At 39.3% G+C, this 12,268-nt stretch overlaps 1 protein-coding gene across 2 annotated transcripts in view; it reads right to left on the bottom strand.

The window, feature by feature from the left end:
* The window catches only part of SIDT1 (SID1 transmembrane family member 1), a 321,104-nt gene that overhangs the window by 82,235 nt on the left and 226,601 nt on the right, over nt 1-12,268 (bottom strand). For both annotated transcript variants that reach the window (XM_053705818.1, XM_053705819.1), the window contains exons 15-17: nt 6,391-6,457; nt 2,553-2,626; nt 414-537 (exon numbers count right to left, since the gene is read on the bottom strand). In XM_053705818.1, the coding sequence (XP_053561793.1) occupies nt 414-537; nt 2,553-2,626; nt 6,391-6,457 (265 nt within the window). The remainder of the gene's footprint in view (nt 1-413; nt 538-2,552; nt 2,627-6,390; nt 6,458-12,268) is intronic.

Below are 12,268 nucleotides of genomic sequence, written 5' to 3'. Positions count from 1 at the left end.
GTGAGAACAGCCATGGATCTTAGTTACTTCTGCTAAGATCATAGAAATCACAGGCAGATTCTTCTTCTAATGCTGCCTGAGATGAAACAGTACACTCCGGTACCATTTAAAAATAACAAACTTTTGATTGAAGTTAAAAAACTAACTATAATACACCACTCTCCTCTTACTACGTCCATCTTTGTTGAGAGTTGCAAGATTATGACTGGATATGGCAGTGAGGGGAGGAGCTATATAGCAGCTCTGCTGTAGGTGATCCTCTTGCAACTTCCTGTTGGGAAGGAGAATATCCCACAAGTAATGGATGATCCGTGGACTGGATACACTTAACAAGAGAAAGTTTAATTTTAAGATGCATGTAATGGATTATCAAACAAACTCAGACAAGGATATGTCATTATCGCTAATCATACCAATGCGCAGCTATTTTTTGTGTCCAGCAGGTGGCGATGCAGAAGGTCTCTACGAAGAACAATTAGCAGGAAGAGGATACCCAATAGCATATGTCCCATATTGCTCATGACGTTGTTGAACGCGCTGCAGTAGCCAAGGGAATAGAACAGAAAAGATGTCACTCTGCTGGCATTATCTTGTATGTGCTCCTTAAACATAAAACTTAACGTCTTTAAAACAATGCATCAGAAAACCTGAGAGGAATTTAATTTTGTAGATGCATTTTTTGCAATAGACATGTATTAGCAAAAATGGTTCTTTTTAAAGGGACATGACACTCTGAATCAATTGAAAGTGTAAAAAAATTACTAGAAAATATCACCTGAACGTCTCTATATAAAAGGAAGATATTTTACCTCAAAATTTCCTCAGTAGCCACACCCAATTGTAAAGAAACTTTAAGCAGCCAATCAGGTTGCTAGTCCCAGGACTTGCAAATGGGGTGCATCCAGCATGTGCAGGCACAGTCATGTTATTTTCCTCCTCAGTGTAGGGAGGTTTACTATGAAATCTAGCGAGATTATGGTAAATTCCATGAGATTACAGTAAAGTTGACTGGCTATTTTTTTACACCATCAGATAGTAAACAAAGTTGCTCTGGACCATAAAACACTTACTTTGGTGAGCTAAAAGACATTTTGAGGTAAAATATCTTCTTTTTCTAGTCAGTTTTTTTTTAAAATTATGCTGCCTCCATTTCAAGTGATTTCATTGGGTTTCATGCCCCTATAAAGCTATATTATTGTACTGTGCACAGAGTATAATATATATATATATATATACACATATGTATACACTGTGCACGCACATTTAAACATCGGCCTGCTCAGAGACACAAACTAAGTCACTACTAAGGCAATACCAACCACAGCTGGCTCTCTGAGCAAACTTGGGGTTTACATGCAGGTGCATGGGGTATTTATATGTACATATGCTCCAAACACAGTAAAGCTTTTGTAGTTAGAAATTAGTGAATGAATTGTTACTATTACTAAAAGCGATAATGCTTTCTTTATAAGGATCTGCGCAAACAGGAAGTGTGTCTATTAATAGCATTATCTAATCTGAATGTTACAAGCTATTTAGGTAAAATACAGCGCAGGTGACAACCTTACAGACCTGGTCACAAGCTGTGTCTGTACTTCAAATGAAGTTGTACTATTGCAAGCTTGTAGCTCCTATTTTATAAAGTGATTTAAGATATAGAAAAATTGATCTCAATTACACTTTTATTTTTAATGCACTTTTTTAGCCTTTTTGCTTGCTGGTTTCATGGTCATCTTTAAACGTTCCCAGTTGAATGCGAACAATATTTTTTTATATATATATTATATTTTGAAGATTTCTGCTTGTTTTGAAATGTTGTATATGTCAATAATAAGAGTTTTGCTCATTATGTAAAATATTGTTTGTTTATTGTAGGGAGAATAACCAGCACAAAAAACAAACATTTTATAGGTTCGTGAGTGAATAGTGACCTGTGTCTTGTTGCACCAAGTGATTGTGCTTTAGGTTGTAACCTAAGTAAAATAAAGACGTTTTTTTATTACTGGATTCATTTGGGCGTCTCATTTTCTTATGTTCAAAGCCCTGTAACCTATATCTACTGATCATGTAAACGTAATCTAGTGCTCTGTTAGATAAGCAGTTGAAATTATAAACATAATAAAGCGGCAAATTAGAGTGAAGGTCAAGTTACAAGCACAGCCTCACGGCATTGCATAGACAAGCAGGAGTTTAAGTCATGATTTTTTTTAAATCTATTTATTTTCTTTTATTTTTAGCTTTAAACTGCTCCGCCGATAAGCGCAGCACTACCGCACTACCGCCTGCCCGCCATCTTGTCTAATTGATAGCAGTTTAAAGGTAAAAATATAAGAAAATAAATAGATTTAAAAAAAATCATGACAAACTCCTGCTCGTTTTGATAAGTCTATGCAAAGCCGTGAGGTTGTGCTTGTAACTTGACCTTCACTTTAAAAAAAGCATATGAGAAAAAAAACAGCACTGGGCAACCTATATTGCTGATGAGCCAATAGTTTACATTGACCCGGATTTCAGGTATGACATTTATTGCACAATATCACAAATCTGGTCACCTGAGGACTCCTAGTGGGTGGGCACAAAGGAAGTTATAATAGCAGATGTCTTGGTTTCCTGTTATATTCACAACCTGCAGGGGAGAGGAGCATTGTTATATAAGCATGATGATTATTTAGTCACGTTAGAGTTTAATATAAATTATTATTGTACATTTCTGCCTTACTGGTCTAGTTTTAATTTTATTTTTATATAAACAAATATCTTACGCGACACATAACAATTGACAGATGTAAGCATAAGGATACAAATTACAATAATGACTTAAAGGAAACGTTATCAAGTTTAACAATGTGCATTCTGACCAATAACAATTCTGGAGTAGACTGTCCCTTTAATATTAATAACAATAAAAATATGCCGACCACGTGTGACCTCTTACAGAGACCAGAGGACACTGCTATGTAACAGGGCATATAGTACAGGGCATATAGTACTGGGCATATAGTACAGGGCATATAGTACTGGGCATATAGTACTGGGCATATAGTACAGTATAAATAGTATAGGGCATATAGTACTGGGCATATAGTACAGGGCATATAGTACTGGGCATATAGTACAGGGCATATAGTACTGGGCATATAGTACTGGGCATATAGTACAGTATAAATAGTATAGGGCATATATTACTGGGCATATAGTACAGGGCATATAGTACTGGGCATATAGTACAGGGCATATAGTACTGGGCATATAGTACTGGGCATATAGTACAGGGCATATAGTACTGGGCATATAGTACTGGGCATATAATACAGTATAAATAGTATAGGGCATATAGTACTGGGCATATAGTACAGGGCATATAGTACTGGGCATATAGTACAGGGCATATAGTACTGGGCATATAGTACTGGGCATATAGTACAGTATAAATAGTATAGGGCATATAGTACTGGGCATATAGTACTGGGCATATAGTACAGTATAAATAGTATAGGGCATATAGTACAGTATAAATAGTATAGGGCATATAGTACAGTATAAATAGTACAGGGCATATAATACTGGGCATATAGTACAGGGCATATAGTACAGGGCATATAGTACTGGGCATATAGTATAGTACATATAGTACAGGGCATATAGTACAGGGCGTATAGTACTGGGCATATAGTACAGGGCATATAGTACAGGGCATATAGTATAGTACATATAGTACAGGGCATATAGTACAGGGCGTATAGTACTGGGCGTATAGTACAGGGCGTATAGTACTGGGCGTATAGTACTGGGCATATAGTACTAGGCATATAGTACAGGGCATATAGTACTGGGCATATAGTATAGTGCATATAGTACAGGGCATATATTACAATGCATATAATATAGTGCATATAGTACAGGGCATATAGTACTAGGCATATAGTACAGGGCATATAGTACAGGGCATATAGTATAGTACATATAGTACTGGGCATATAGTACAGGGCATATAGTATAGTGCATATATTACTGGGCATATAGTATAGTGCATATAGTACAGGGCATATAGTACTGGGCATATAGTATAGTGCATATAGTGCAGGGCATATAGTACTGGGCATAAAGTACTGGGCATATAGTACTGGGCATATAGTACAGGGCATATAGTATAGTGCATATACTACAAGGCATATAGTACTGTGCATATAGTATAGTGCATATAGTACTGGGCATATAGTACAGGGCATAAAGTACTGGGCATATAGTACTGGGCATATAGTATAGTGCATATAGTACAGGGCATATAGTACAGGGCATATAGTATAGTGTATATAGTACAGGGCATATAGTATTGGACATATAGTATAGTGCATATAGTACAGGGCATATAGTATAGTGCATATAGTACTGGGCATATAGTATAGTGCATATAGTACAGGGCATATAGTACTGGGCATATAGTATAGTGCATTTAGTATAGTGCATATAGTACAGGGCATATAGTACAGGGCATATAATATAGTGCATATAGTACAGGGCATATAGTACAGGGCATATAGTATAGTGCAAATAGTACTGCTGGGCATATAGTATAGTGCATATAGTACAGGGCATATAATATAGTGCATATAGTACAGGGCATATAGTATAGTGCATATAGTACTGGGCATATAGTACTGCTGGGCATATAGTACAGGGCATATATTATAGTGCAAATAGTACTGCTGGGCATATAGTATAGTGCATATAGTACTGGGCATATAGTACTGCTGGGAATATAGTATAGTGCATATAGTACTGGGCATATAGTACTGCTGGGCATATAGTATATTGCATATAGTACTGGGCATATAGTACAGGGCATATAGTATAGTGTATATAGTACAGGGCATATAGTACTGCTGGGCATATAGTATAGTGCATATAGTACTGGGCATATAATACAGGGCGATGGGCATATAGTACAGGGCATATAGTATAGTGCATATAGTACAGGGCATATAGTATAGTAATTATAGTACTGCTGGGCATATAGTATAGTGCATATAGTACTGGGCATATAGTATAGTGAATATAGTACTGGGCTTATAGTATAGTGAATATAGTACAGGGCATATAGTATAGTGAATATAGTACAGGGCATATAGTACAGGGCATATAGTATAGTGCATATAGTACTGGGCATATAGTACAGGGCATAAGTACAGGGTATATAGTACAGGGCATATAGTACTGGGCATATAGTACAAGGCATATAGTACTGGATATATAGTACAGGACATATAGTACTGGGCATATAGTATAGTGTATATAGTACAGGGCATATAGTACTGGGCATATAGTACTGGGCATATATCACAGGGCATATAGTATTGGGCATATAGTACAGGAAATATAGTACAGGGCATATAGTACAGGGCATATAGTACTGGGCATATAGTACTGGGCATATAGTACAGGGCATATAGTATAGTGCATACAGTACTGGGCATATAGTACTGGGCATATAGTACAGGGCATATAGTATAGTGTATATAGTACAGGGCATATAGTACTGGACATATAGTATAGTGCATATAGCACTGGGCATATAATATAGTGCATATAGTACAGGGCATATAGTATAGTGCATATAGTACTGGGCATATAGTATAGTGCATATAGTACTGGGCATATAGTATAGTGCATATAGTATAGTGCATATAGTACAGGGAATATATTACAATGCATATAATATAAAGTGCATATAGTACAGGGCATATAGTACTGGGCATATAGTATAGTGCATATAGTACAGGGCATATAGTACTGGGCATATAGTATAGTGCATATAGTACAGGGCATATAGTACAGGGCATATAGTACTGGGCATATAGTATAGTTCATATAGTACAGGGCATATATTATAGTGCATATAGTACTGTTGGGCATATAGTATAGTGCATATAGTACTGGGCATATAGTACAGGGCATATAGTATAGTGCATATATTACAGGGCATATAGTACAGGGCATATAGTATAGTGCATATAGTATAGTGCATATAGTATAGTGCATATAGTACAGGGCATATAGTATAGTGCATATAGTACAGGGCATATAGTACAGGGCATATAGTACTGGGCATAAAGTACAGGGCATATAGTACAGGGCATATAGTACAGGGCATATAGTACTGGGCATAAAGTACAGGGCATATAGTACTGGGCATAAAGTACAGGGCATACTTCCCATCTTTTTGACCTCTGTTTCCTGTAACACAATCTATGTCAGCGTAACACCTGCAAATATGAAGCCAAACTTCCATGGAATCAGGCATTAGTTAGTGAAAGTGTAGCTAATGTATTTACTAATGGGCTCTGCTGTATTTACAAATACTTTATTCAATCATGACAGAAGCATACGTACGGTCTGATACGTGATAACCAGCTGAACAACAGGCAGCGCATAGAACACAGCGATGGTACTTATATTCCTGAGGGCGGAGATAAGAGGTCATTAGCCAACAGTAAGATATTATAGAGAAAAGTGAACAGTAGGTCACAGGTACACAGACAATAATGCAGACAGCTAAACTATCTCCAAATGTGATCCAGTTAAACTCGAAATTAAATATCTCTTAAAGGGTCGGATTACGAGTGGCACGGTAACAGTTACGCACAAGCGAAAAGGAGTTTATAGCGGCTGCCTGCGCGCGTTTGATTTACTGATTGTATTACAAGTTGAAAGTAAACATGAACGTGGTAAACTGTTTTGGGAAACAAAAAAGTGTCACAAAACAAATAAAAAATACTTAAAGGGACAGTCTACACCAGAATTGTTATAGTTTTAAAAGATGGATAATCCCTTTATTACCCATTCCCTAGTTTTGCATAACCAACACATTTATATTAATATACTTTTTACCTCTGTGATTACCTTGTATCTAAGCCTCTGAAAACTGCCCCTTATTTCAGTTCTTTTGACAGACTTGCATTTTAACAACATTAGGAGAAACAGCCACGAGTATGAGAGTATGCTCCAAGAGAGATATGCTTATGCGCACAATATGCAAAGAGATAGTAGTGATATTAATAACAAATAATAACTTTTATTGAATTCATTTTAAAAGACAGCAAACAATTTGCTTCTTGCTGCACTCGCACACAAATTTAAAAACACTGCACCTGGGTAGTAATTATTAGATACAGATTCTGAAACACTATGTATAGTAGTTAACCTGGAATATTATCAATAGGGAGCGTGTTAGTTCTATAAATTTTCACTTGTATTCCTCTAAATCACAATTTAATTAGCAGCCTATTCATAAAGGCTTATATTAAGTATGCTTTGATTTTTAGGTAATACTAAAGTACTCGGCACATGCCGAATGCTGCGTACACCAACACCCAACATCCTTCCCTTAAAAAAGTATTTTCCAGGCGATTTAGGTTTTTCAATACTAGTGTTAAAATAAATCTAAATTATTTTGAAATAACAGGTGAGCAAATTAAAATAACAAAGGTGTCCCCTGACGCGGTTGCGTTTCACATACGCTTCCTCAGAGTGGTGAAAAACGGTCAAAATGCCCTTCAAGGGCTTAGAAATTAGCTTATGAACCTCCTAGGTTTAGCTTTCAACTAAGAATACCAAGAGAACAAAGCAAAAATGGTGATAAAAGTAAATTGGAATTTTTTTTAAAATTACATGCCCTATCTGAATCATGAAAGTTTATTTTGGACTAGACTGTCCCTTTAACAAAGTACAGTTACACTCATAATAACATCATCCAACAAAAAATATTAAAAAACTATTGCACAAAACGTTATAAGGGCTTAAACATATCAGGACTAAGGAGTTAGAAAAAAGACATGCAAGATACATGATATATGTGCAATATTGTTTTTAATCATTTTTATCAGACAGTGTTATGAGTGTCAGTGTACTTTGTAATGTATTTTTTATGTCTTTTGTGACACTTTTTTGTTTTGCAAAACAGTTAACCACAGCTCTGAGGATGCGATAATCATCTAGCGTAATTTGAGATTGTGCTTAAGCGATCGCATTTACTTTCAACTTGTAATATGAGGGCAATTTAACTTGTGCACAAACAAACACAAAAACCCAATATCTCTCGCTCCCAAACGATAGCGCTCCACTCGTAATGTGGCCCTTAGTTTGTAAACTGATCTTTTACAATGCTGACTTTTTCCTACTTTATGCAAGCAGCTATTTAAAGGGACGTACTAACACAAATAATACAGGCTCTGTTGTATTACTGACCTTACATTACTATGAGCCAGATGACAAGTAGAGAGATAACAGAATTTATGTTTACCTGATAAATTACTTTCTCCAACGGTGTGTCCGGTCCACGGCGTCATCCTTACTTGTGGGATATTCTCTTCCCCAACAGGAAATGGCAAAGAGCCCAGCAAAGCTGGTCACATGATCCCTCCTAGGCTCCGCCTTCCCCAGTCATTCGACCGACGTAAAGGAGGAATATTTGCATAGGAGAAATCATATGATACCGTGGTGACTGTAGTTAAAGAAAATAAATTATCAGACCTGATTAAAAAACCAGGGGCGGGCCGTGGACCGGACACACCGTTGGAGAAAGTAATTTATCAGGTAAACATAAATTCTGTTTTCTCCAACATAGGTGTGTCCGGTCCACGGCGTCATCCTTACTTGTGGGAACCAATACCAAAGCTTTAGGACACGGATGAAGGGAGGGAGCAAATCAGGTCACCTAGATGGAAGGCACCACGGCTTGCAAAACCTTTCTCCCAAAAATAGCCTCAGAAGAAGCAAAAGTATCAAATTTGTAAAATTTAGTAAAAGTGTGCAGTGAAGACCAAGTCGCTGCCTTACATATCTGATCAACAGAAGCCTCGTTCTTGAAGGCCCATGTGGAAGCCACAGCCCTAGTGGAATGAGCTGTGATTCTTTCAGGAGGCTGCCGTCCGGCAGTCTCGTAAGCCAATCTGATGATGCTTTTAATCCAAAAAGAGAGAGAGGTAGAAGTTGCTTTTTGACCTCTCCTTTTACCAGAATAAACAACAAACAAGGAAGATGTTTGTCTAAAATCCTTTGTAACATCTAAATAGAATTTTAGAGCACGAACTACATCCAAATTGTGCAACAAACGTTCCTTCTTTGAAACTGGATTCGGACACAAAGAAGGCACGACTATCTCCTGGTTAATGTTTTTGTTAGAAACAACTTTCGGAAGAAAACCAGGTTTAGTACGCAGAACCACCTTATCTGCATGGAACACCAGATAAGGAGGAGAACACTGCAGAGCAGATAATTCTGAAACTCTTCTAGCAGAAGAAATTGCAACCAAAAACAAAACTTTCCAAGATAATAACTTAATATCAACGGAATGTAAGGGTTCAAACGGAACCCCCTGAAGAACTGAAAGAACTAAATTGAGACTCCAAGGAGGAGTCAAAGGTTTGTAAACAGGCTTGATTCTAACCAGAGCCTGAACAAAGGCTTGAACATCTGGCACAGCTGCCAGCCTTTTGTGAAGTAACACAGACAAGGCAGAAATCTGTCCTTTCAAAGAACTTGCAGATAATCCTTTCTCCAAACCTTCTTGAAGAAAGGATAGAATCTTAGGAATTTTTATCTTGTCCCAAGGGAATCCTTTAGATTCACACCAATAGATATATTTTTTCCATATTTTGTGGTAGATTTTTCTAGTTACAGGCTTTCTGGCCTGAACAAGAGTATCAATGACAGAATATGAGAACCCTCGCTTTGATAAGATCAAGCGTTCAATCTCCAAGCAGTCAGTTGGAGTGAGACCAGATTCGGATGTTCGAACGGACCTTGAACAAGAAGGTCTCGTCTCAAAGGTAGCTTCCATGGTGGAGCCGATGACATATTCACCAGGTCTGCATACCAAGTCCTGCGTGGCCACGCAGGAGCTATCAAGATCACCGATGCCCTCTCCTGATTGATCCTGGCTACCAGCCTGGGGATGAGAGGAAACGGCGGGAATACATAAGCTAGTTTGAAGGTCCAAGGTGCTACTAGTGCATCTACTAGAGTCGCCTTGGGATCCCTGGATCTGGACCCGTAGCAAGGAACCTTGAAGTTCTGACGAGAGGCCATCAGATCCATGTCTGGAATGCCCCACAATTGAGTGATTTGGGCAAAGATTTCCGGATGGAGTTCCCACTCCCCCGGATGAAATGTCTGACGACTCAGAAAATCCGCTTCCCAGTTTTCCACTCCTGGAATGTGGATTGCAGACAAGTGGCAGGAGTGAGTCTCCGCCCATTGAATGATTTTGGTCACTTCTTCCATCGCCAGGGAACTCCTTGTTCCCCCCTGATGGTTGATGTACGCAACAGTCGTCATGTTGTCTGATTGAAACCGTATGAACTTGGTCTTTGCTAGCTGAGGCCAAGCCTTGAGAGCATTGAATATCGCTCTCAGTTCCAGAATATTTATCGGGAGAATAGATTCTTCCCGAGACCAAAGACCCTGCGCTTTCAGGGGTCCCCAGACCGCGCCCCAGCCCACCAGACTGGCGTCGGTCGTGACAATGACCCACTCTGGTCTGCGGAAGCTCATCCCCTGTGACAGGTTGTCCAGGGACAGCCACCAACCGAGTGAATCTCTGGTCCTCTGATCTACTTGTATCGTCGGAGACAAGTCTGTATAGTCCCCATTCCACTGACTGAGCATGCACAGTTGTAATGGTCTGAGATGAATTCGCGCAAAAGGAACTATGTCCATTGCCGCTACCATCAAACCTATTACTTCCATGCACTGCGCTATGGAAGGAAGAGGAACAGAATGAAGTATTTGACAAGAGTTTAGAAGTTTTGATTTTCTGGCCTCTGTCAGAAAAATCCTCATTTCTGAGGAGTCTATTATTGTTCCCAAGAAGGGAACCCTTGTTGACGGAGATAGAGAACTTTTTTCTACGTTCACTTTCCACCCGTGAGATCTGAGAAAGGCCAGGACAATGTCCGTGTGAGCCTTTGCTTGTGGAAGGGACGACGCTTGAATCAGAATGTCGTCCAAGTAAGGTACTACTGCAATGCCCCTTGGTCTTAGCACCGCTAGAAGGGACCCTAGTACCTTTGTGAAAATTCTTGGAGCAGTGGCTAATCCGAACGGAAGTGCCACAAACTGGAAATGCTTGTCCAGGAATGCGAACCTTAGGAACCGATGATGTTCCTTGTGGATAGGAATATGTAGATACGCATCCTTTAAATCCACCGTGGTCATGAATTGACCTTCCTGGATGGAAGGAAGAATTGTTCGAATGGTTTCCATTTTGAACGATGGAACCTTGAGAAACTTGTTTAGGATCTTGAGATCTAAGATTGGTCTGAATGTTCCCTCTTTTTTGGGAACTACGAACAGATTGGAGTAGAACCCCATCCCTTGTTCTCCTAATGGAACAGGATGAATCACTCCCATTTTTAACAGGTCTTCTACACAATGTAAGAATGCCTGTTTTTTTATGTGGTCTGAAGACAATTGAGACCTGTGGAACCTCCCCCTTGGGGGAAGCCCCTTGAATTCCAGAAGATAACCTTGGGAGACTATTTCTAGCGCCCAAGGATCCAGAACATCTCTTGCCCAAGCCTGAGCGAAGAGAGAGAGTCTGCCCCCCACCAGATCCGGTCCCGGATCGGGGGCCGACATCTCATGCTGTCTTGGTAGCAGTGGCAGGTTTCTTGGCCTGCTTTCCTTTGTTCCAGCCTTGCATTGGCCTCCAGGCTGGCTTGGCTTGAGAAGTATTACCCTCTTGCTTAGAGGACGTAGCACTTGGGGCTGGTCCGTTTCTGCGAAAGGGACGAAAATTAGGTTTATTTTTGGCCTTGAAAGACCTATCCTGAGGAAGGGCGTGGCCCTTGCCCCCAGTGATATCAGAAATAATCTCTTTCAAGTCAGGGCCAAACAGCGTTTTCCCCTTGAAAAGAATGTTAAGCAATTTGTTCTTGGAAGACGCATCCGCTGACCAAGATTTTAGCCAAAGCGCTCTGCGCGCCACAATAGCAAAACCAGAATTTTTCGCCGCTAACCTAGCCAATTGCAAAGTGGCGTCTAGGGTGAAAGAATTAGCCAATTTGAGAGCATGAATTCTGTCCATAATCTCCTCATAAGAAGAATTTTTATTGAGCGCCTTTTCTAGTTCATCGAACCAGAAACACGCTGCTGTAGTGACAGGAACAATGCATGAAATTGGTTGTAGAAGGTAACCTTGCTGAACAAACATCTTTTTAAGCAAACCCTCTAATTTTTTATCCATAGGATCTTTGAAAGCACAACTATC

This window comes from Bombina bombina, chromosome 3 (assembly GCF_027579735.1).
Source record: "Bombina bombina isolate aBomBom1 chromosome 3, aBomBom1.pri, whole genome shotgun sequence".
Lineage (NCBI taxonomy): Eukaryota > Metazoa > Chordata > Amphibia > Anura > Bombinatoridae > Bombina > Bombina bombina.
This window is presented reverse-complemented; position numbering and strand designations above follow the sequence as displayed.